Source organism: Abrus precatorius, unplaced genomic scaffold (genome assembly GCF_003935025.1).
Source record: "Abrus precatorius isolate BTA unplaced genomic scaffold, Abrus_2018 Scaffold7, whole genome shotgun sequence".
Lineage (NCBI taxonomy): Eukaryota > Viridiplantae > Streptophyta > Magnoliopsida > Fabales > Fabaceae > Abrus > Abrus precatorius.
The window spans coordinates 28,660,589-28,685,475 of record NW_020874417.1 but is presented as its reverse complement, the minus strand read 5'-3'; the positions used below and the strand labels follow the sequence as shown (position 1 = coordinate 28,685,475).

Sequence of the window (24,887 nt, the reverse complement as noted above, 5' to 3'; positions counted from 1 at the left end):
ATAAGTAATTCTTTATCAGTGGGTGTAAATATTTGAGGTGAAATAATTAAGTATAGTTTTGAAATTATTGATTTTAAAATTATATTTTATGTTTTTTAAAATAATTTTCTTTACAGATTATTTCCTAAATATTAATCGATGTATCATCACTGGAAATAAATCGATGTTTACTACCTAATCTCATATTAAATTATCTTAATTTAGTTTCTATAATCTGATGATCATTATTAAATTCCTATTTGACATCCCATTTCATATCTAATTAATGATGTATTTATTAAATATTGATACTCTCTTTTTATCATCGTATAATGTATGTTTATAATCTAATGTGTTAAGTGTTACTCTTATGTGTGTAACATATTTTTTTATCATTATTATTATTATTATCATCACCGTAATTATTACCTCACATACATAGAAATAATAATTTTGAACATTCTAAATCTTAAAAATAATTTACACCTCAAATAAAGTTTCATATTTATCAATAAAACAACTGATTTGTTTTCTTGAATCAAGTAAATTGTGTTAATATATACTAATTTATATTTTAGAAAAGATATGTTAGCTAGCTATATATATTTTATTGTTTTTAACACAATTACTTATATTTAGTCAATTTCATTTCTTTGCACAATATATCAAACTACCAAACATAATATATGATATATTTTAATTCAAAAAATTTATTTCAAAAAATTCTTAATTTAAAAATAGTATTTTTCTTTTTTACTTATAGTTAATAAAAAGAATCTTATGAATAATGAAAACATCTAAGATTATATATTTTTCTATCATGTATGATTTTATTATTATTATTATTTACTAAAGATATATATATTTTTAAAAATATAAAAAATGTAAATATTCATAATAAAAATATTAATCAAATCTAAAACAGTGATTTAAAAATAACTAAGCTTATGTTAAAGTCAACGCCATTAATAAGATATTTTTTTATAATTTTATTAAATAAGTCACACTATATTTTTAATGAAAAGATGTCCACAACACATTTTTTAACATATTTTTTTCTAGATAAAATTTATTAAAAATTTAAAATTATAACAGAAAAACATTAAATTAATAATGAGACTTTCATAATTTTTTTTATTTTCAATAAATTTTAATAAATAATAAAACATAAATTAAAGAATGTTACGAATATTTATTTTCTTTAAAAAATCTAATCAAATCTCAAAATAATTTAATGTTAAAAATTTTTTAGTCAATATCTTAAAGACATTAGTTAAAAAATAAAAAATAATTTTTTAATAAGAATCATATTAAGATATATTAGTATTAAAAACGTGGATTAATTAATATAACATGTAATTATTTTAATTTAATTTATTATCTCAAGTCTGAGTCATATTAATGTAATTATGGTCTGTTTTTTATTAAAAATATTAATATTAATTGTTAATGAAAAAACTTTTATTTTTAATTATTTAAAGATAACTGTTAACGCTTGCTTGTGTTAAACAAACGAATAAGGAGCTTGAAAGACCGTATGACAGTAAAGTCGTGCCACTGTACGATAAATAGCATCCATACATTTGTTTGGTAACATCACTCACAAATCACTGTTAAAGATCCACAAAAACACTTAATTAAGTGCCATTAAGGCCATTAAACTTGAATTGTATCCACTGATCCTATTCAATTTTGAAACTTCTCTCACACTCAAATGAGTCATCGCCTCCAACTTCAAGGCATCATCGTCACCACCATTCGCCCACGTCACTCTCCCTTTCCCAGCTTTTCCCCCAACACTTCCCCGAGGTCCTTTTTCTTCATACCCCTTTTTTTGGTTCACCATCTTGAATTGGAATCTTTCCCTTATAATATTGCTATTGCATGCCGTGTCTATGAGTTAAAGTTTGTATTTTTATCTTTTTCTTTATTTGTTAATTGTTCTGATGTTTTTTCTTTAAAGGGTATCGTTTTCTAGTTTTAGTTGCGGGAAAGGTTTGGAAATGGAGGAAGTGAAGGCAGTTTCAGACTTGTTGGTGGGTGACCCGGTCATGCTAGAGAAGAAAATTGATGCAATTCGTTTGGCTGGCCCCCACAAGCTTCAGGTTTCTGCATGCATTTGTATGATAATTAAGTGTTGTGTTGTGTATTTTCCTTGATTTTTTATGTGCTTATTGAATTGGCTTATTGTGGTGGCATAAGAAAATTGGGTACCTAGTAAGAAGTGATTTTTAGTTTTCAAAATTTCCCATCACTATATGTTTCTACATTTATGATTGTATTCACAGATTCCTGCTACCAGGTGATTGCTGATTTTGATGCCACGTTAACAAAGTTTTGGGTTAATGGAACTCGTGGCCAAAGTATGTTTCCTCAACATCTAAAACTTGATACATGCATATAATGATTAGTGAAGTAATAACTTATAATCCGTTAGATATAAGTTAAATAAAAGACTCGATTAAGTGTAAACGTTTCTAGATTTACACCGATGTAAGAAAATCGCACTTCACACACACACACATATATATATATATATGTATGTATATCTCATCAAGAATTTTTCTATGTATTATATCTTAATACTATCATTTGTAGGCAGTCATGGCCTTTTGCAGCAGGGTAATCCAGAATATGATGCCAAAAGGGAGAAGTTATACGAATATTATCATCCACTAGAATTTTCACCGGCAATTGGACTTGCAGAGAAAACAAAGCTCATGGAAGAGTGGTTTGTGATTCAGTTTCTTAATGGTGGAGATATAACAACTAAGTTGAACAGTGACATTCAGTATTGAAGTTAATGCTTGCTGTTGAAACACTAAATCTGGTGTATCAGGTGGGGTAAAACACACTCTCTTCTCATTGAGGGAGGGCTTACCTATGAATCAATAAGACAGTCAGTTGCTAATGCCAACATAGCTTTCAGGGAAGGTGTTATTGAGCTTTTTGAGTTTTTGGAGGTATACTTTCCATCCTTGTTTGGCAAATATTGGTTCTTGCACCTTGATATTTCATTCGATATCAGGTGAAATGATGAAATGTAAAATAGGTATGTAAAATCTATAGCTGACACTGGTTCCCATTTTCTATTTTGTAATTTTCAGGAAAGAGACATTCCTGTGTTAATATTCTCCGCAGGGCTTGCTGATATCATTGAAGAGGTCTGAAAAATCAATTTTGTTTTATGATGGCAAGGTTGCTGAACATATGCTCTTCAGTTTCTTTTCTATTGTTTTCTGTGCTTCTCAATTGCAATGTATTCGTTTTCTGATAATAACAGGTTCTGAGGCAGAAACTTCACAGATCCTTCAAAAATGTGAGGATTGTATCCAACAGGATGGTATTTGATGATGATGGCCACCTTGTATCTTTTAAAGGTGATTCTATGTTTCCTGCATGCGTTAGCTACATATTATGTTGGCCTTTCATCACAGTTTTCTCATCCAAATACATCTTTTGAGGCTCAAACATTACATAATTGTTATTTATTTATTTATCTATTTCTCTTTAGATCTTGGGGAGTGAGTTGGATAAAATAACATTGCAAGATCTACAGTATCTTTTACTATGACTGCCTAACTAACATGAAGCTCAATGGATGATGTCACTTAGAGTTGGGTGGGAAGTGTTTGAAACATGCAAGGTATATTGCATACTTTAATAAATGGTTGCTTGCTTGGGAGAACTGACAGCTAAAGAAATTTATCTTATCTCAGTATCTTATGAAGTGAAATATCAATGACAGGGTCTAATATTATGGGGTAACAGAAAACCTGGGTGAGCTATGCATTGTTGCATGACAGCTTGCTCAAATAATATGACCACTATCTTGAATGTGAACCTATGATCCTTGCCTATACCAATCTCCGCTAGATTTTGAAAGCACATTTAAACCTGCTTGAATTCCTTGATTCCCAAAATATAAAAACTTTGGAGTTTGATACATGGTATTGCTATTCTTTTGCTGGGCGGAAAATAACGTTCTGCAATCTCTTAACCTGGATATTTTCATCGTAACACCAATGATACCACTTGTTATAATGGGCCCAAGAAATGTGTGAAAAGTGACTCAATTGTTAGTTAAGTTGACACTTACCCTAAGTAAGTTCTGTATTCACTGTCTAGAATAACAAAAAGCTCATGCAAGTTACAACTAATGGATGAATTCTTTTTGGTTTTAATAAATCTATCTTATGCAAATTCAACCATCATTCACAGAAGTTAACAAGGAATTCAGCATCAGTATCCTGAAAAAAAAAAGATACAGAATTGTAAATTGATGATATCAGCCTTCATGTACAGTTGTGTTTTCTTCTGTACCAATATTCTGAGTTAGAACTTTGCAGCTTACGGCTGGGTTGGAAATTAACGGTTGACATTCTAGTGCTTGTTGATAATTGGAATTTATTTCAGATAAAATACAATTATTTTAGGCTTTTAAACATCTTTACATGATAAAATTAGTTCTTACTTTTTACTTATAAATTTCAATTGCAGGAAAATTGATCCATAGCTTAAATAAAAATGAGCATGCTCTTGACATGGCTGCTCCTGTTCATGAGCAATTGGGTGATATGGACGATCCTACTAATGAAAGTGCATCATTCAAGAAGAGAACCAATGTTCTCCTTCTTGGTGATCACATTGGAGACTTGGGAATGTCTGATGGTTTGAATTACGAAACTCGAATTTCTGTGGGATTCTTGTAAGTTAAAAGTGTGCTTTTCCAAATTTCATATATTCTAATTCCTTGGGGTAACACATAACTTTGAGGTCAATTAATGTGTACAATCTACAATGTACTTATAAATGTGACTTGATTTCTACCATAATTATTGTTGTGACATTTTAAATGGCTGGTGTCATGCCCAAGGATAGGATATGGCCAGTTAGACAGGGCATAATGGTAGATTGACAATTTTGTCACTTTTCACAGACGTCTATATCAAAATACTTATTGAAACAGTTACAGTCTTTTGTTTATTGGATGCTAAACTTCTAGACTTGGGCCTGCAATAGAAGGAAATTTTCATTTGATTTTCTGCTCTTGATCCATGTAGCCAATGCTACCTAGTGGTAGTTATATTTCTCTGTTTCTCCTTCCATGATCACCTGTTATGAAATAACAACTGAAGCTATGTGGATTATCTGATGTGGTCTTCAATTTTTTTTAATGTGCATTATCTGAAAATTTACACTTTTCCCCCCTAGTTTTTGGGATGGTATAAAAACTTGATAGTTGATAAAAATGCTTAACCGTATAAAATTATTGTTGCAGGAACCACAACATTGAGAACTCACTTAGCTGCTATCAAGAAGCTTTTGATGTTGTTTTTGTGGTAAGTGGATTTGATGGATGGTGAAAAATATCTTTAGGTTCCTTGTTCCTTCCAATTTGTGCAAGAACAATCCTGTTAATTCTTAATTCTATAATTGCTTTTGCAATTGTGAGGAGTAACATCATTTTAAACTAAATTAATGCATATATGGGGAGTAAGGTCATTTAAACTGAATTAATGCGTAGATACATGTTAGCACGTGTGATTTGATTTAGATGACTACTCTTTTACTCTTACAATGGGGTTTGATGTTCATTGATGGTATATAATTGACACGAAATTTCTTATAATTTATGTTAAGTTGAAGTGAACTTAACAGGAGAAGGAATGACTAAGCAGCTAACTGTAACTTGGACATTATTTCCTGCAGAATGATGCACCTATGCGGGGAGTTATCAAACTGGTCTCTCATATGTCTTCAAGTGGGAGCTAATTATTTTCAGCTATTATATATTCTTAGCAGTCTCATTCTTTACATCTCAGGAGTCAGGATTCCTTTTGTCTACAGTTTTCACTAAACTGTACGCACGCAGTCTCAACCATTAAAACGTTTTTGTTTTACCTAATAATATAAACTATATATAAAAAATGCTAAACCAATGGCAACAGTCAGATGTGTAACTGCATGACGTGCAGTTAATTTTTGGACTGCATATGATCCATTTCCACTCCCAAATATGTTACAGTGATGCTGTACTATTTCCAAGGTACACAAACTTTATGCATTGGCTTTTCTGTACTTTTGTGTGCATAATCATTTGGCATGTTCCATAAAAATTAGAGCACCAAAATATTAATTGCTTCAAGTCTCAGAACTTGAAGTATTATCTTAGTGAAAGTGCTCTGTAATAAGCATAGACAGTGTTTGAAACCGTAATGCGTGTATAAACTAAAAGTAGAATTTGAGTGATTGAGACCAAAATGAAAAACTAGCTCAAATTCATAGTAATAATAGCATATCTTCAATTATGATGTTAGAGATGCTTGACCTGAACAAAAAACAAGCTTAAAGAGAAGCATTTATATTGTGTGTTGCAGGTGGTTGATCACAGATTTTTAATTACCACCTATAATACTGCTGCAAAAAAATAATTGAATTAATTTGGTTTATTAAAATGATAATAATTTAAATTTAGATAGATATATCATATCATATTAAATTAAAGAGAAGTGTTTCTTTATATAATTGAATTTTAAAATTAGTTTACTTTTAATAAATCTTAATTTGAATATAATGTAAAAATTTAATTCTATATTAAATTAGTAGATATAATATGAAATATTTTAAATGATTTATTTATAATTCTTTTTAGTTTCATCATATGTGTAGCGACACAAAATTATATTTTTAGCATATATAAATAAAAATAAAATATCAATTTAAAATTAATCATTAAGTGTAATAATTTTTTTTTTGAAAAAAATCCATGGGAAGAATGATTAGTAACTTTCTAAATCAAATCAAATACTTTGAGGCAAGAATATCCGGAATTAAAGGACTGAAATCATATTAAAACAGGAAACTGAAATCTCAATTACACTGTCTTGCCTTTAGTAACTCATCAAAGCGTCTCTTTATAAATTTTCTCATTACTAAAACTCAGAGGCTATATCTTCTGTGCAAAAAAAAAATACATACATACATATATATATATATATATATATATATATATATATATATATATATATATGTCTGTAAGTATATGTTTAATTTTCTGTTTACAGTCTAATGAATGCCTATGTTCTAAAAATTAAAAATAAAAAAATTCATTTATTCTCTCTGCAATGAATTTCAAGCCGATAACTACACAGATGAGATATTTCAAGTGAATAATTTATATTTTTTTTAAAAATTGTAATTGTGTTAAATTTGCTGTTTGTATATTTAATTTTAAATATTTTAAAAATTTAGTGGGATTTTTAATAGACTATTTTGAATTCTAAATCATAATAAAAGAGTGAGAATTTGAAATTATTATTTTTATTTATTGTGTTTTCTTTATATTTTTATTTAGTTATTATTCATTTAATAATTAAAATTATATATTTCTAATTAATTTTGTCAAATATAGAGATAACTTTTTTTAAGAATATAAGTAATTTAATCACTCTATCTGAACAAAATATTTTAAAATAATGAAAATTTAAATAATGTAATTTAATTTTTTTAGAATTTTAGAATTAAAAATTTTAATTTTCCTATCCAAACGCAACCTAAATGATTAATTTTCTTCAACTTTGAAAGATTTCCATTCTCTATTTCCTTTTTCAATCTCTGTTTCATTCTTATCTCACTTTCTTTGTTTATTGCTACTGCACTGCAGCAATTTTAGGCAAGTGATTCAAGATTCACACAAAATTCAACTCCAAGCCCAATTTAATGCAAATTTCAAAGCTCAAATCTTCAACTAAAAGGAAAAAAACCATGGTTTTCATTTCACAACCACCGAGGCTGAGCCGAGTGAATAGAGAATGATTCTCTTATATTGAAATTTTACATGATAAGATCATATATAAATTTTATGTTTATTTTTCTCTTAATAGATATTAAATAAGTAGGATCATATAAAAATAAACAGAGAACAAATAAATACAAAATATGCATTGTTACATATTCTGTCTACAGTGAACATGATGATGATAAGAAGAATGTAGAACCACACATTGTCGGAATATAATGTGCAATAATATTTTTGTGATAACACTACTCCACCATGGCTCTGACAAAAGAAAGAGAGCACATAATGGTAATGCCTTGTCCAATATGTTTGGAAGATTTAGGTCAGAGTCCCCTGTGTTTGCCTCTCTGCTCCCACAATGCCACATAGCAACAGGCTTAGATTCTAACACCCTCAAGTGAGGGTACATTTTATGTTTTAAAAAATAAGGACACAAATAAAATTAGTATATTATATTTGCTCTCTCCATTTTAGTACTGTGCATACATATTAAAAATATAATAAAAAATTTGATTTCACCGAAATACTCATGTTAAAAGTACTAAAAATATTGCAGTAGTTAAAGTGATAACTAATCTTGAAGTTATTATAGTTGTTAGTTGACAAAAACTATATTTAATAAGAGTATTATTGAGAAAAATAATAAATAATTTTTTTAGTATTTTTAAGCGACAAATAATTTTAGAAAAATAAAAAAATGTTCAAAAAACAAAAATACTATTATTGTTATTATTATTATTATTTGGGTGTTTTGGGGCACAAGAGATGTCAATTGATGTCTTCCAGACTGATACAGGCTGTGACAAATAAGAGAGTGGGCCTCATAATGCATTAGTAGACCCCTTTTATCATCTACAGGCCCACTCTGTCAACTTTTCAATGCACCCACACGTGCTATACTATCCCCCATGTCTGTTTTGTTTCCATCTCCAGGACAAGTCCACAAATAGCTATATCTTTTCTTTCTTTACCTCTGCAAAGCCATTATTCAATGCTTTTGTCATGTTCTTCTTTCAGTTTTATTTTTTTTGGGATGCAACATATAATAAAAGCATTGTTTATCCCTTGTCTAAATGCACGTTTGTGTTGAGATGTTAAATAAACAACTCATATCACCTGACAATTAATGCATGTGAAATATGATACCAAGTGTCAAACTTAGTAAAAATAATACAACAATAATCGAACCTTATCATACTAAGTAAAGTCGATTATATGGATCACACAACTTTTATTAAACTTGATAAAAATTAAATTTTTACAAATTTTGTTAATCAAAAGATTTCTTTTAATAATTTAATTTAAGATTTTTCTGGATCTCTTTTTACTGAACTAATAACCATTATATCCATATTCTTTTCACTAATCTTAAAGTGTTCTTTGCCATTAAAAGTGTTGCTTCAATATTCTCATGTTACTTTTTCACACAATTACTCATTTACCTGAATTTTTTCATTTTTGTCACTCTAATTTCTTTAATTGTGTTGTTCCGTAGTAAAAAAATACATTCTTAATTCTTTATTTAGAATTAATATTATCAATCTTACTGTTTAATCTTTTTTTTTTTTTTTTGTCAATATTTGATGAGGACAACAGAGTTACACAGGGATGTAAATAGCTTCTTTTTTTTCTTTTTTCTTTTTTTTTTTGTAAACTTCTATTTTCTGTCTTGAAACAAATAAAAAAGAACATGCAAGGGAATGACAAGTAACATGCACATGAAATGTGATGTGTTAGATGTTACGATCCGAAAGTCCTCAACATGATCAGGAACATTATTAACTAGAAGACCAGGCCACAAAAATTCACAAAAACTGAATCTTCAGCTCAGGCTAAGCAACTAAAATGGTTTTCTAACACTAGTTAATGTGAAAAAACTCAAGGGGAAAACATTAGTTACCAATCACAGTAACTCTCTGAAATTGCACTAAGAAACAGCCAACACCACTGCCATTATTAACAAATCAGCTATTGTTGCTTGTATCATAATGGATTACTAAAGGTGTGTGTAGTGGAATTCAATTTGTAGTCTATGATGCAGTGGCATGGATGCTTTCATGCCTTTCTTGACATCAACCTGGAGTTCCCTTATAGGAATTGCAGCCAGGAAGCTCTTAATGTACTCTTTGCATGAATCCTTGCCTCTACATATAATCTCCTTCCTTCCATCATTTCCTTCATTTTCAACAGTGAGATGTTTTGGTTCCAATGCTTGATTTCCATTACTCAGTTTATCAATTTTGGTGTTTGTATCAAACTTCAATATGTAGGCTTGATTGCATCCTTCATGTAGTCTCTCTCCTAAAGTGTCAATAATGTAGTAAGCATCTTGCTCAACCTTTAGGACAAAAAAATGGTCATTCCAACTTACTATGTACACCAAGGGCTCACTAAACATGTGCAGTTCTGATGCAGAATGGCTTATTTCTTCCCATATGCTATCAAAGGACATTGCACCATGAAGGAAGTCAAAACCTTCGCCGTCGAGTTCTTCGGGTATGAAAAATCCGATGAAGGACTTTTCTGGTACTACAGATACCGGACGGATTTTGGCTTGTAGAACAGTATCAAGATCAAAGTGTTTATCCGGAAACCTCTTTATGTAGTCCTTGTTCTCACAAAGGATTCTCCATTCTGATGATCCATCTCTAATCAGGCTATCAAATTCACACTTGATAGGCATCACAACTTGGTTCACTTTCAACCAATCAGCAATGAGAGCAACCAAGACTGCACATGCACTCTCCCCTGCAGCACGTTCGCTCCTTTGATCGATTGAAGCGAAAAATATTTGGGTATGGAGCTTCATCTGTCCATCTCGGCTAATAACTTCCTTGTGCTCCCAACTTCCTACTGTGAAACTGTTCTCCCCGAATTCAGGAACAAATGATTGACTAGTGGTGATATAGTCTTGTACTTTATGCCACTGCAAGAAACATCAAACATGGGTACACTTCACTCAAAGATCTTCAAAAGTTTCTCTAAAATACAAGACAATGAAAGCAACAATAGAAAGGAAGAAAATTGGAACCAAAAAGTCAAATTGTGCATATACATACCTTGCCACAAGTGTAATAATCATCAGAAGAGCTCAGCAGCCTACGATCATAATCAATATCATCTCCACCCTCTTCTCCATAATGTTTTTTCAGAAGTAGCTCCCCTTTCACCTTGGAAGATCTAAAGTGAAGTTTCCTCTTCCTCCAAGAAAGGATTCGGTATTTTGAGATATGATATTCAATCTGATCACATGCATTATAATTCTCAAGATGTGCACCTCCAAAATCAGAATTTTGTCTACTATAGTACACCCAACACTCATCTTTACCATTAAAAATTGAACTTGAATTTGGTGATCCTCCTACACTGTTTCCTGAGGCCAGAGTTTCATAATTCAATGAATGTCTTACACAAGAATCGTCCTTATTCTCCTCTGATATAATCAGAGTGTCATTATCTAGTGAATCCGTGTCAGATGTATACCTATATTCAGAATCTTCACCTCTATTGGAGCTCCTACCATCACTTCCTTCATCTTTGGAGCTTGACTTCTTTGCTCTTCCAGTTGATACATAATCAGTGAAGATTTTTACTCTTCTGAGTCTCGCTTTAAGTGTAGAAATTTCATCTTTATTTATTGAGAGAGCTTCTACAGGAAAGGGTGATGAAGGAACGCACACAGTTGATCTTTGCACTGCATCCAAATCCTCTTGAAGGGCCTCCAGTTTCAGTAAACTAAGAGATAACTGAAATGAAACACACATGAAGTTTGATAGAGTTAACCCAAAAAGGCAAGATGAAAATTTTCCCATACTTAATTTCTCTTATTGGATGAGGGAAGTGGATTGAGTATTCAATCCAGTTAGCCAAAAAGATCATTAGAAATCATTATAACATTCTCAAAGGTGATTGAATGACATAAAAGAAACTTACACAAAGTGAGAGATTAGTATCATAGGTGCCGGGGACATTCAAAGGAACTACTATTTCAGTCTTTTTATCCACAGCTAAAGGCACGTATTCAGCTAAGTTTATTGATGCAACTCCAGCTACAGAGGCCCTGGTTTTGGCCCCTTGGTTACACACCTAATTCAATGCAAAAGAAAGTAAGGAAAATTCAAACTGCTATAAAAACAAGAAGAAGAATTGAATCTCAGTTTTTCCCTCTCAAAATTTAATTCCAGCATGAATAAAAATCTTAGTTGAAATGCTGTGAAATCCTAGTCAAACATACAAGTAATGTTAATCAGTACACTTAGGACATCAGTTAAGAACTCAAGTAAATTTTTTTATTAAAAAACATAGAAAGATACTAACTATCATGATTTTTAATGCATTTCAATGTAATATTCAATAAAAAAAAAAGTACTATTTATTAGTTTCTTGAGCATTAGGGCACTGGTTTGTAATATCCTTTAGAAAAAGATCAGAGTGTAATCAGAGGACAAGAACACGCTACCGGCCAAGAAAACATTTCATGTGCTTCATGGCACATCAAATTATTTCGTGTTCCACAATTTCATTTGTCCATAAATAGGTAATATCAACAACTAATCAGAAAACTTTACTGCCTAGAAAATTCTAATATAGAACATTTCCATTCTTCTAAACTTTTGAAGTATATCTTTTGTCCTTATTGGTTCTGTAAAGGTTTTTTCGTGACAACTTTTGAGTCAAGAGCCAGCAATCTTAAGGGCATATTCTCATATATCCTCGTGCATTTAAGGGAATTAATTCTCTTACAGCACGAGACAAGAATATAAATGTAGATATAGATACATTTTTTAAATTATATGGGATGACACGATCATTTTATACGAAATATAAAATTAACATAAAAATATAAATCTTTAATTAAAAGAGAAAGTTCATATTACTTAATAAAATGCTTTCATTTTTAAGTACTACAATATTTCATTTCTAATTAAAAAGTTAAAAATAATAACAAATGTTTTCAAATATCGAACATGAATGTCTGTATTTGGGAAGACAAGACAACCAGTGTGTTACGAAGGATGACTTCATTTAATTAATCTTAAAATTGGATAACAAATTCAATGACAAATTGTTCTAGATAAAATTATTTGATTTGAAGAATTTTTCTTTTCTTTTCTTTTTATTTCCTCTTTTCATTCTGAACAACCCCTTCTTCAGCAAAAGGGGTAGTGCAAGTATGGAATTGATTTCACACAAAAATTACTAGAATTTTCCAAAACCTGATCATGATTGGTAAGTGTGCAAGCAAGGAATGTCTAAAGAACAAGCGTGCCCTACTCCCCTACCCAAATAAATTCCAATTGTAGCCAACGGCATCAAAGAATTCTTCAGTGCTGAAACACCTCCAAAACTAAGAAAGGCACATCAGTGTTCTTACTCGTTAAAACTTGGACAAACCAATGATCCTCCTTAATGCCAAAAGAAACCCTAAGAAGAACAAAAAACTACACGCCCCATGATTTAAAAAAATTAAGAAGATACGAGGAAGAAATTTCAATATGCATAGTCAGTTCAATTATTCAAAGTCCATGTGTATGTAACAACCAAAAAGGGGACTAATATTATAATTGAAAATTGAAATGAATAATATAGACTAGTGTAAGATAAGAAAACAGCGGATATTATTATAAATTTAATCAGTAACTCAACTCACATTGGAGAGTGTGAACATAACTTCCCATGGATAAAACACGTTCTCCTTGTAACCATTAAAGGTGCACACATTTCTAAATTCCTGGTTCCATTCAACTACCCCTGAATCACTCAGACCCACTTCTTCTCTGGTGAAATTTCTCTTGGTGGAGGAACGCTTCAATGAACTCAAGGCCACACCTTTTTGACCTTTCCACTTGATTTCAACCACCAAGGACCTCACCTCCACATGTTTCTTCAAACTTGATGACCCTTCAAGCCTTTGCACAATGACAAGTGCTTCAAATTTCTTGGAAGAGAGAGGAGGCCATGGAGGCCATCTCATCATCTTCACCACCATTAAGACCCTTCAAACCAAGCCAAACAAAACTAGTGTTGTGGAGAGCAATGACAATGAAATTGTGGGGTGGAAAGGAAAAGACTAAAGAGTGATTTTTGGGATTGCAGGAACCAAAAGTTTGTATCTTTTTGGCAAATGGGTGTCAGTGATTGAGTAAAGGTCACCACCACTCACAGGGTTCTCAAAACAGGATGAGAGAGAAGCTGGCACAGAGTTTTGTTTGAAAGACAGTTGAAAACTTTTTGAGGGTGAAAATTTGGAGGTACCAAACAATGATGGGTTTTGGAATTTTAGAATATATATATAAAAGATTTTTGGTAGACAACATACACAGTGACAACAAGATTCTGAAAATCCAAGGGTAGACACTAAAGACAGCTTATTCACTTACAGTTGGAAATTGGAGTGAGTGGGGTGTAACCTTTTTTTGAGTCTCTTTGCCGGCCCTCCTCTCTAACTCACTACACCTAAGTTCCAACGAAGTACAACATATTATTAATAATCTGCATTTTCTCCATTTACCATTCACTATTGCTGTAACATCCCAAAAGCAAAATGACAATAACTATACCTTATCTTATTTGATAATTGTCTTCTTAGTATTTTGTTTTTTGTTGACAAATTAAGGATAAATGGGTTGGTTCCTATTGGATTCAAGAAGACAAATTATCAAGGTTTCAGCTCCTCCTTGTAGTAGTAGTGTATGTGATAACTGATAAGATCTGACTGTGGTGATATTAAGTATTTAATCCTCCAGTGAATTGGAAAAAAATTATATACCTAGGCTAACAATTAAAATGTACTAGTGTTAAGGTTAAGCCCGAAATCCTATCAATTAAATTTAAACTAGTTGCATTCCTAAAAGTTTGTTTCTTTGCAATCTTATGAGCCCCCTGTTATATTGTCGGAAGAGGAATGGTACAAATTTTAGACGAATAGACGTGATAATACGTGATTAGTTAATTAATGATTTTTAACACATTATTTTTAATACAGTCTTAATTATTAATTAAAAACTTATTAAAATTATAAAAGTGTAAGAGAGAATTGTTAAATTAAAATTGGAAAAGAATGAGACCACAGAAACTAAGAATGTGTTGCTAATATTTTTCTTAGTCAAATAATTAACTAAAGGAGAAAAAGGTTATAATAAAAAAAAAGGAGAGAGGGAAAAATTATGTTTACTTAATAGAAATCATGTTAGGCTTCGTAATTCAGTTTTTGTATATGACGAATTAGTATCATTTTGCATTTTGTCCAATCATATTGGTTATGGGCTTAATTATCTTTATACTTATTAATTAGTGTGCATTTTTTGTCGAGAAAATATGGATTTCGTTGTAACAATTATTTAACCAATCATTTCTTGGTAATATACTTTGTTTTTTCAATAAAAGCACTTTTCAGAAAAGCAAAATCTTGTGACAGCCCAATGGGCAGGGACTGGTTGGGTTGCTACAGAGCCTACCACAATTCCAAACCAAACCATTGACATGGGATTTAGATGTTGTTTCTGATTTAGATATGTAGTTGGGTAGCTGTGTCCTACCAAAGGAAATGTTGGGTCGAACCAAACACCAAAGCCACAACCACACAAACTTGGACTTCTCATGGTTTCTCTTTCAACCTACCCATTTGTACTAGTGCTGAATTTTATTTTTATTATACTCTTTATTTATTATCATGAATTTAGCTCATGTGATTTTCCTTAACTTAATTATTTATTATTTTTTAAAAGATATTTTCTTAAAAATAAACATTTTCTTAAAGTTAATTCTCACGAAATATGTCTTTCTTTTCTTGTTAAGTATAACAATGCAACCCAACAACTTTCTTCTGATCTTATCAATTGTTAAGTCCAATTCACTAGAAGTTGTACCCTGTGGCCATAATATGCAATCTTTTCAACCTTTCTCGTATGCTATCCAAGGCTTTATGGGACACTGAGCAACGTTAATGTCTTTGTTGAGGCATGATGATCACCAGCACTAGGCCATGTGTAACCACAACTACCGTTTTGAGGGAGTGTAATCAAGTTGCAGATTTTCTCACTAATTAGTACAGATTATTAACTGTTGTTTTTCTCAATATATTAATAATTAGTGATTAAATATTACACCTTAGTCGGTACTTCATTTGACTATTTTATTTTAACATGTATATCATACTACATACTCTATTTATTAAATAATGTCAAAATAACAATAAACCTCTAACTTGGCATCAATTATATTACACATAGTATGTATGGTTTCACTTATCTTGAGAATGGTCAAAGTGAACTCCAAGGCTGAGGATTATGCAGGCTCTCTCCCCCAAGGCAATTAATAATTCAGCCTATTGTAACAATAAATCAGATTAATGTAAATAAAATAATAATTTTTAATTTGTACTTTAAGAAATGGACCAGCCTCATGAGCAAGACATGGAAATTCGATATGAAGATAGCCCACCACCACCAACTTATTAGGGTCTTAAACAAAGATTTATTAATGAAATCATGAAATTAGCTTGGGAACGAAGTGATGCTGAGGATGAAGAATTTGCAAGGCACAAGGAGGTCAGTAATTAATTGAATTGGTATGTAATGTTGTGCAATACATTCCTTAGAGTGAGAATCATGTCTCCTTGTGTTACGGTAACAATTTTTGCATAAAGATTCTTGTTTTAAGACTCTGAGATTTGCATGAAGATGCTATGAAAACAGGAACTAAATTGAAACTTAACTGTTATGTATAGGGATGATGAGAAGTATTGACGGTCTTACTTAATATGGGACAATTTCTACAAATGATGCTAAAAACCAATAATAGTTAATGATGACTGAATTGAAAACTGTTCTTGTTTAGGTACTAGATTGAATATAAGTATAGAGATCAAAAATGAATTAAAAAAAATCTGTGTAGGTAAACGTTGGTATTGGTGTATGAATAAAATTGTGTCGTGAATTGTATATTCAGAAAATATTTAAGGGGAAAAGGGTACTGGATTCTTTTTTGTTGCTTCGTTACCGTTTGCTTTATCTAACTAGCTGCATGTTCCTTAAAAATTAATATTGCTGCAAACGGGATCAGAGTAGTCCAATTCACATTTTGTCCAAGTCAAAAACATTTCCTCTCATCAAATAGGGGTTGGAGATGCCATTATTAGCTGATTGATGCAATATTTCACATAGCTTGGATCAAGTTTGAGTGCTTATAAAGAAGTCAGTTAGTTAAAAGCAAGACCCAAAAAGAAAAAGAAAAGATTGCAAAGCTAGCTTACTATTTGATATTGGAGATTCCAGAGCATTAATTTAAAGGAATCTTCATTTAATATAAAAGTAAATACTATTAGCTTAAACTTTTACTTCCACAGTTACAATAAGTAAACCAAAACAAAGATAGGTAACATAAGGAAATATGTAAATTAAGATGACTCAGAAAGATACAAATGCTTTATTTATATATCACCTTATAAATACTACTGTTTTGTTTAGGAAGATGCTAACATTTTTTCTCTAAGAGGCTTAAGAAAAGTAACCAGTTTCTCCTGATCAGGTAGGTTTTCTGCAATTAGTGGGACATTCTTAAAATTATAAAACCATGAATGCAAGCGAGGGAATTTTTGAGCTTCTAAGACTTCCACTTCAAACATTGCTTCCAAAGCCAAAATAAATTTGACTGCAGATCCAAAAGCTATGTCCACAACGTTAATAGTGTTCCCCCCAAGATATTTTTCTTGATGATCTAAGCACTGATCCTCAACCACTCTGAAATACTGCCATATCTTCTCTATGACCTTCTTTCGCTCTTCACCATTGTTGCTACGGAAGAATGGCGCAAGTGTAGAAGAAACCTTTAAAGATTGAACCCAATAAAATTGTTACTTCAATTAATTAATACATAGAAAGTGATTAGGGAAAAACACACGAGTGAATTAGTTAAATTCAGAGCAGGTTCAATTAGGATTTGAACTTCAAATTTTGAACACAAATTGAATTAAATTTGTATAGCCTAACCCACTAATACTTGTTGTCCACCTTGTTTTACTAATTCTAACTAAATTATTTTAAGGTAAATTGAAAACAAACTGTAATCAAGCTAATAAAGGCTAGAAAAATGCACAGGATTAAGTATTAAAAAACATTGTACCATGTCTTCAGCATATCTGACCCAAAAACGTGCCAAAGCTCTCTCATAAGGATCAACAGGAAGCAATGGATTGTGTGGCCATATCTCATCAATGTATTCAACAATGATCATGGATTCACAAATGGGTTTTCCACCATGAACGAGCACAGGAGTCTTCTTGTGAACTGGGTTGTGTTGAAGAAGTTGAGGACTCTTGTTGAAACGGTCTTCCTCTATGTTCTCATATGATATGCCCTTCAACTTTAGGGCCCATACCACCCTCATAGTAAAGGGACTATACCAAAATCCATGTAACTTAACCTCTGCCATCCTAATTTGTGTTTTCCTAAGCCAACAATACAATACCCTGTTTATATAATTGGGTTTTCAACAACCTCAAATCTCAGAAATTAAATAATATATTAACAAATTAATTGTCAAACTGAATAAACATTGTACTTCGACAGAATACATAGTATAGGTACGAAGTTTCCTTCATCCTTATTTGCTTTTTGTGGGCCATGTCCTTTGACAACGAGTTCTTGTTTTGGTTGGCACAACACTTTTGCTTGAATTGAATAATCTCTTACAGAAATTTTGGTGTTTGATAATCGAAAAGGGGTATGGAATATAATAAGCATCTTATGGTAAATCGGGGTCGTAAGTGCTTGCATCACAAACTGGTAGCTAATAATTAAGAAATAATTTATAAAAAAGCTATTATAAACACACTTTTGCTATTTTAATACATTTTTATTATAAGTTTTGTTAACTTCAGCCAGTTTAAATATTCACAGATAAAATTTTTTTATAAAAAATATATAGTTATTATATTAAAATTATAAAATAATATAAATATTTTTTTTAATAAAATTTTACTATACCTCAACTTTAAGAGTTGAAGTAAATAAAACTCTTTTATTATATTTTTAATAAAAGATTCATTAACTTTTTAACTAATAAATAAATACTTCATTTGTCAATGCGATTATCGAATATTTCCATTTTCCCTAAAGATGAAAGTTTTAGGAAGCTGCTACTGGAGTGAATGTCTTATGAAGACTTAACAGGCAAGCAAATTCAAAGATGATCACTGCATGTTCTGAACATGGACGTTCAAATATTCATATCATTTAACTATTTTATTTTCTCAATTCACTAAATTCAATAAAATATTAATTAAAAATGATTTTTAATTTGTCATAAAAAATATAGTTTCAAAGAAACTCGCTCATTAAATTGAAAATTAATTTGAAACTAAAAAGCCAACCACGAATTTTACAATGCAAAAATTTAATTGTGCTAAAAGGAATTATTAATCATACCTAATAAAAAAGTAATTATAAATGTTGATTCATTTTAATTTAATCTAATTTTATTAAAAGTAATTTAAATTAGATAGAATGATTTCATTTTTATAATATAATTTGTTATTATACAGAATTAATCATTCAACACTGTAATCGTATATATTATACTATGTAAATTTTATTACCCACCTCATACAAATCGTACAAACTTGAGACACACTTTTATACTAATATGATTATAATGTTAAATGTATCTATCGTAAAATTCATCGTAACAAATGATACTTATATTTAAAAATATTCATTTAATCTAAATATATTATCCTATTATCCCATACTTTTACTTTAATTAAATTTCTACTAACTTAAATATTAAAATACAAGTAAAAAAAATAATGAACTCACAAATTAATTTATCGTGATATAAAAGTTACTTCAAACAAATAAATATTTTCTTATGCTTGTTAGTAAATTGTTTTAAAAATTGCCTTAAAATAGATAAATAGTCAAATCATAGAAAACTTAAATTTATCTTATAAATTATTTTTTTATATTTTTTTTGTCGTACTCCAAACACATCCTAGTAAAAGTAACTTAAGATTATAAAACTAAGACTTAAATATATTATTGATCCTATAAATATAGGTTATTTTGTGATTAGTCCTTAAAAATAATTTTGTTAGAAAGTAGTCATTCTAAAGTTAGTAATTTAAAAATTAGTTCCTGTCATTAACTATTTTTGTTAAGTGTTGAGCTGGAAAATAGAGAGTCAGCTCAGCACTTCATGTGGCGTCACGTGATATGTGATATCATTTATTTTTTATTTTTTATTTTTTATTATTTAAAATAAATATTTACAAATAAGTTCTTAAACATATCTTATATATTTGTAAATCGGTATTTATCCACTTTACTCGTTTCATTTTTTAGGTTAGTTTCTCTCTCCTTTAGCCCAAAACAAAATCATATATCTCACTAGAGTAGGGAAGGGAAGGGAAGGGGTTGTCGGCATTAGTATAACTTTGCAGATTATTTTCCTTATCGTTTTCTGAGAGCTCCACCTTCCTTTGTGGCTTGAGAGAGTACGATTAGTATATCTAAGCAATAAAGATGGGGTATATGGCTACACTATAAAATAATATTTTTAACTTTCATTCTTTGAATGGTTTGCACGGCTGTAACAAACAAGAGAGCTGTTTTTTAGGTGCTAGTTCTGCTTTGGATCATAGTTCAAGAAAAAAATCACCTACCCTATACCAAATTTGTTTTAGCAATTACTTTTGTCCACCTAAATATTTTTTTTCGGAGAAAGGATTTTATTGTCGAAGATTTTAGGAAAATATTTTAATTGATAGAGTTAATGAGATTGACCATGAAGATTGGGGCTTTGGAAGTGATTATGACGATGAAAGGGGAAAATCCATGGAACTAGTAGATTCAAACAAGTTTATAAACAAAAAGACCGTTTATCTAAAATGATGAGATGACCAACAATAAAATTCTTTAGAAGCTCTGTAGTCGAAGAAGGTTACTGGTTGCGGCAAAGTTGATTGATATTATGGCACTCAAAAGTCAAATACCCAATTTCCTTTCTTGTGCAAATTTGATTCGAGGTTTTATCAAAAATGGTCTGATAGATAAAGCTTGCAAAATAATGAATGTAATGGTTATGTCTAGTGGTGTTCCTGATATAATTACTTACAACATAGTGATTGGTGGCTTGTGTAAAAGGGGTCATTAAAAATCTACTATGGATCTAGTAGAAGATATGAGCTTGAGTGGTTGCACCCCAGATGCAATTACCTATAATTCAATAATTCGCTGCGTGTTGAGTTGCCAGAATGCCAATTTTTGCAGGTGAAGGTGGGGAAGCAAGTGATAAAAATTCAGCATATACCTAATAAAGCACACTAGGGGCAAATGTGCCCATTACTTCATGCTTACATATTCTTTCCAAAAAATCATTATATAAATTTTGATATAAAACAAGTTAAATTTAAGCAAAATAATCCAATCTAGAAACAAAATCAGGATATCAATATTGTATGACAACTCAATATTTTAACTTGAACAAGTAGGGGAAAGTAAGAGAGTGAGAAAAAAGAAGAGGTAAGAGAGGAGGTTGTAGGAGAAGGAGAAGGAATAGAATTGAAAAAAAAAATGCTCAAAAAAGGCGTAAGAAAAAAAGTAAAAAAAAGTACAGGAAAAAAAAATAAATTTAAAAGATATACGAAATTATATAAAATATATTTAAAGACTTATTTATAAATATTTATTTTAAGTAAAAGATAAATAATGTAACATGCATGTAGAGTATTAGGCTATTTTTCTATTAATTAACTTAATATTTAACAGAGAGAATTAATAATAAAGACTAATTCTTAAATTAATTATTTTTAACAAAAATATTTTTAAGAACTAATTATAAAATAAGCTACGTAGAGACAAATATAATATTTAAGCCTAAAACTAATTCGATCCTATAAAACTTGAAGCAAACAGTTTCGCTGACCCGTCGAAACTGAAAGACCAAAGTCAGCAATGACCGAACTTTGATATCTCATGTGGTGAGTGACGTTGAAGCAACGGCGAAGTCTCATTCTTTCTGTTGGTAGAAATGTTTGTGAAGCTGCAACTCTTGTACCCCCACACTCCCTTATTCGCAAACGGAAACAATGCTTCTCCATCAGAGAAAGCAGAACACTTTACCCACACAAACAGAAAACAGAGACTACCGCTTCATAACGGAACCAGCACCGTTAAGAAGCAAGAGACCCACTTGAAGAAACGGGGTCTTGAGAAGAATTCAGATGATGGGGTTCTCAGAAAGAGCAAAACGGAGACAGTGCACGCCAAGTGTTCGACGAAATGGTCATCTTATGGTGGATGCATTCCAGCGATTCTAAAAGCCTTGGACACGGTTCGTGACGTGGATGAGGCTCTGAAGCCGTGGGAAGAGAGGCTTAACAACAAGGAAAGGAGCATCATTTTGAAGGAGCAATTGAGGTGGGATAGAGCTTTGGAGATTTTTCAGTGGTTCAACAAGAAGGGTCATGAGTTGAATGTGATTCATTATAACATTATGCTTAGGACCCTTGGTAAGGCACGCCAGTGGGGCTGTGTGGAGAGTTTGTGGAATGAGATGAATGCAAGAGCCGTTGGTGCCACTAATTCCACTTACGGCACCTTGATTGATGTTTATAGCAAAGGTGGACTTAGAGAAGACGCACTTTTGTGGCTTGATATGATGTTAAGACAAGGGATGGAGCCTGATGAGGTCACTGTGGTGATTGTGGTTCAATTGTACAAGAAAGCAGGAGAGTTTCAGAAAGCTGAAGAGTTTTTCAGAAAGTGGTCATTAGGTAAACCGTTGAGAAGCAAAAATAACATGGTGGATTCTCCAGAATTGGATGAGAGGTTGCCCAATGCTAATGCGTCTTTAAGCTCACATTCATACAACACCTTGATTGATATGTATGGAAAAGCTGGTCAACTTAAAGAAGCATCTGAAACTTTTGTTGTGATGCTTAAACAAGGCGTATCACCAACCACAGTGACATTCAATACAATGATTCACATTTGTGGAAACCATGGACACTTAGAGGAAGTAAGTTTGCTTCTCCAAAAAATGGAAGAGCTTCGACGCTCACCTAACACAAGGACATATAATATTCTCATAGCTCTTTATGCTAAGCATGATGATATAGATATGGCGACAAAATATTTTATAACAATGAAGGATGCCTGCCTTGAGCCAGATCTTGTGAGTTACCGTACCCTCTTGTATGCATACTCGATAAGGAAAATGGTTCATGAAGCAGAAGAGCTTGTAACAGAGATGGATGAGAGGGGCCTTGAAATTGATCAATATACCCAGTCTGCTTTGACTAGGATGTACATAGAAGCAGGAATGATTGAACGGTCCATGTTATGGTTTCAGAGGTTTCATCTAGCTGGCAATATGACATCCGAGTGCTATGCTGCCAACATTGATGCATACGGTGAGCATGGGCGCACTTTGGAAGCTGAGAAAGTTTTCATTTGGTGCCAAGAAAGGAAGAGTCTCAGTGTTCTCGAGTTCAATGTGATGATTAAAGCTTATGGCATAGGGAAATGCTATGAGAAAGCATGCCACTTGTTTGATATTATGGAGAAACATGGTGTAGTTGCAGACAGATGCAGCTTTAGTTCTATCATACAAATTTTGGCCAGTGCTGACCAGCCGCATATTGCCAAAGCTTACCTGAAAAAAATGCAGGAGGCAGGACTAGTGAGTGATTGCATCCCATATTATGTTGTGATTTCCAGCTTTGTAAAATTAGGCCAATTGGAAATGGCTGACGGTATATACAAGGAAATGATTGGACATGGTGTGCAGCCTGATGTTATAGTTTATGGCATATTGATAAATGCTTTTTCTGATGTTGGAAGGGTTAAAGAAGCCATCAGTTATGTTGATGAAATGAAAAAAGCTGGCTTGCCAGGTAATACGGTTATATATAATTCTTTGATCAAGCTGTATACAAGAATTGACAACCTGAAAAAAGCACAAGAAGCATACAAGTTGCTCCAATCATCGGAAGAAGGTCCAACTGTATATTCTTCAAATTGCATGATCAATCTTTATGTTAAGCGATCTATGGTTGATCAAGCAAAAGTGATATTTGAGGCCTTAAAGAAAAATGGAGCTGCAAATGAGTTTACATTTGCAATGATGCTATGTTTATTTAAGAAAATTCAAAGGTTTGATGAAGCCATTCAAATTTCAAAGCAGATGAGAAAAATGGGACTCTTGACAGATTCGTTAAGTTACAATAATGTGCTTGACCTGTATGCTAGTGCTGGGAGATCCAAGGAGGCGATAGAGACTTTAAAGCAGATGGTAAGAGCTTCCATTCAGGTTGATGATTGTAGTTTTAGATCACTTGGAATTCTTTTGCTGAGATATGGAGTATCAAGACAGGCTATTGGCAAATTAGAAGTATTGGTGAAAAAGGATGCATCCAATGGCTTGCAGAAGTGGGTGTCGGCACTCTCAAGTGTGCTTCAAGTAGATGATTATGATAATGACTAGACAAACCTTGCCTATACAGGCATGCAAAGTTCAGTTGATTGTTTTATGAGAATGGAACAACTTGACATCATGTCAATCCCCCCCATTCGGTCACCAATTCAAATTTCCAAGGGGTTGAAGCTGTGAGAACAGAAACAACTTTGGAACATGATCTATATAAATCTCGCAATCTGACTGGGCAGAGGAATGAGGACCACCTTGTACTTTTTCCAAATGCAAAACAAGAAATTCTGAAGCCCTAAGGCTTCCACACAATGACAGCAAGGAAGAATCCAAGCTCAAATCTTTTAAATTTGGAAGAACCTTGAGATAGAATTCAGTGTAAATTAAAAATAAAAAGATAGTGTACTTCATGAAATCCTTTGTTGTATATAAATTTTTTCTGTATGTAAATTTTCCTTTATCAGGATGGAAGGGAAGATCATAGGCTCAAATTTTTCTGACTAAATCCTTTGGGGAAGGTTGTAATTTGAACCAATAAAAAATTTGTGAAAATTAAATGTGCAATTAAAATTAGGACTAAAATTATATATAAATTAATGCACAAGATTAAAATTGCTATTAAGTCAATGGGCTATTAGGGATTGACGAATATTTTTTTTTTAATATTTTAATTAAAATT

General features: G+C 31.6%; 5 protein-coding genes across 7 annotated transcripts; 2 read left to right on the top strand and 3 right to left on the bottom strand.

The window, feature by feature from the left end:
* Positions 1-1,580: 1,580 nt before the first annotated feature.
* On the top strand, positions 1,581-6,058 carry LOC113872772 (7-methylguanosine phosphate-specific 5'-nucleotidase A). 3 transcript variants are annotated; one of them, XM_027510579.1, is made up of 10 exons: positions 1,581-1,788; positions 1,943-2,084; positions 2,282-2,342; positions 2,578-2,710; positions 2,819-2,942; positions 3,087-3,143; positions 3,263-3,359; positions 4,480-4,687; positions 5,261-5,321; positions 5,692-6,058. In XM_027510579.1, the coding sequence occupies exons 1-10, from the start codon at positions 1,694-1,696 to the stop codon at positions 5,752-5,754; spliced, it is 1,041 nt and encodes a 346-aa protein (XP_027366380.1). In that variant the 5' UTR covers positions 1,581-1,693; the 3' UTR covers positions 5,755-6,058. The 3 variants fall into 3 exon arrangements, with proteins under 3 accessions (XP_027366380.1, XP_027366379.1, XP_027366381.1); XM_027510578.1 differs by having other exon boundaries at positions 1,943-2,100; positions 2,268-2,342; XM_027510580.1 differs by having other exon boundaries at positions 1,964-2,084; positions 5,692-5,988.
* Positions 6,059-9,432: 3,374 nt separating this feature from the next.
* Positions 9,433-11,245, bottom strand: LOC113873445. The gene is made up of 2 exons (XM_027511568.1): positions 10,840-11,245; positions 9,433-10,706 (listed from the first exon to the last, which is right to left on the bottom strand). The coding sequence occupies exon 2, from the start codon at positions 10,587-10,589 to the stop codon at positions 9,777-9,779; it is 813 nt and encodes a 270-aa protein (XP_027367369.1). The 5' UTR covers positions 10,590-10,706; positions 10,840-11,245; the 3' UTR covers positions 9,433-9,776.
* Positions 10,819-13,831, bottom strand: LOC113871729. Its single transcript, XM_027508829.1, has 3 exons — positions 13,431-13,831; positions 11,714-11,866; positions 10,819-11,526 (listed from the first exon to the last, which is right to left on the bottom strand). The coding sequence occupies exons 1-3, from the start codon at positions 13,767-13,769 to the stop codon at positions 10,819-10,821; spliced, it is 1,200 nt and encodes a 399-aa protein (XP_027364630.1). The 5' UTR covers positions 13,770-13,831.
* Positions 13,832-17,085: 3,254 nt separating this feature from the next.
* Positions 17,086-18,253, bottom strand: LOC113872365 (probable glutathione S-transferase). Its single transcript, XM_027509869.1, has 2 exons — positions 17,903-18,253; positions 17,086-17,606 (listed from the first exon to the last, which is right to left on the bottom strand). Exons 1-2 carry the CDS (start codon positions 18,209-18,211, stop codon positions 17,244-17,246), a joined length of 672 nt encoding a protein of 223 aa, XP_027365670.1. The 5' UTR covers positions 18,212-18,253; the 3' UTR covers positions 17,086-17,243.
* Positions 18,254-21,753: 3,500 nt separating this feature from the next.
* On the top strand, positions 21,754-24,580 carry LOC113872232 (pentatricopeptide repeat-containing protein At3g23020-like). Its single transcript, XM_027509626.1, has one exon. It carries the CDS (start codon positions 21,809-21,811, stop codon positions 24,263-24,265), a length of 2,457 nt encoding a protein of 818 aa, XP_027365427.1. The 5' UTR covers positions 21,754-21,808; the 3' UTR covers positions 24,266-24,580.
* The last annotated feature ends 307 nt before the right edge of the window (positions 24,581-24,887 follow it).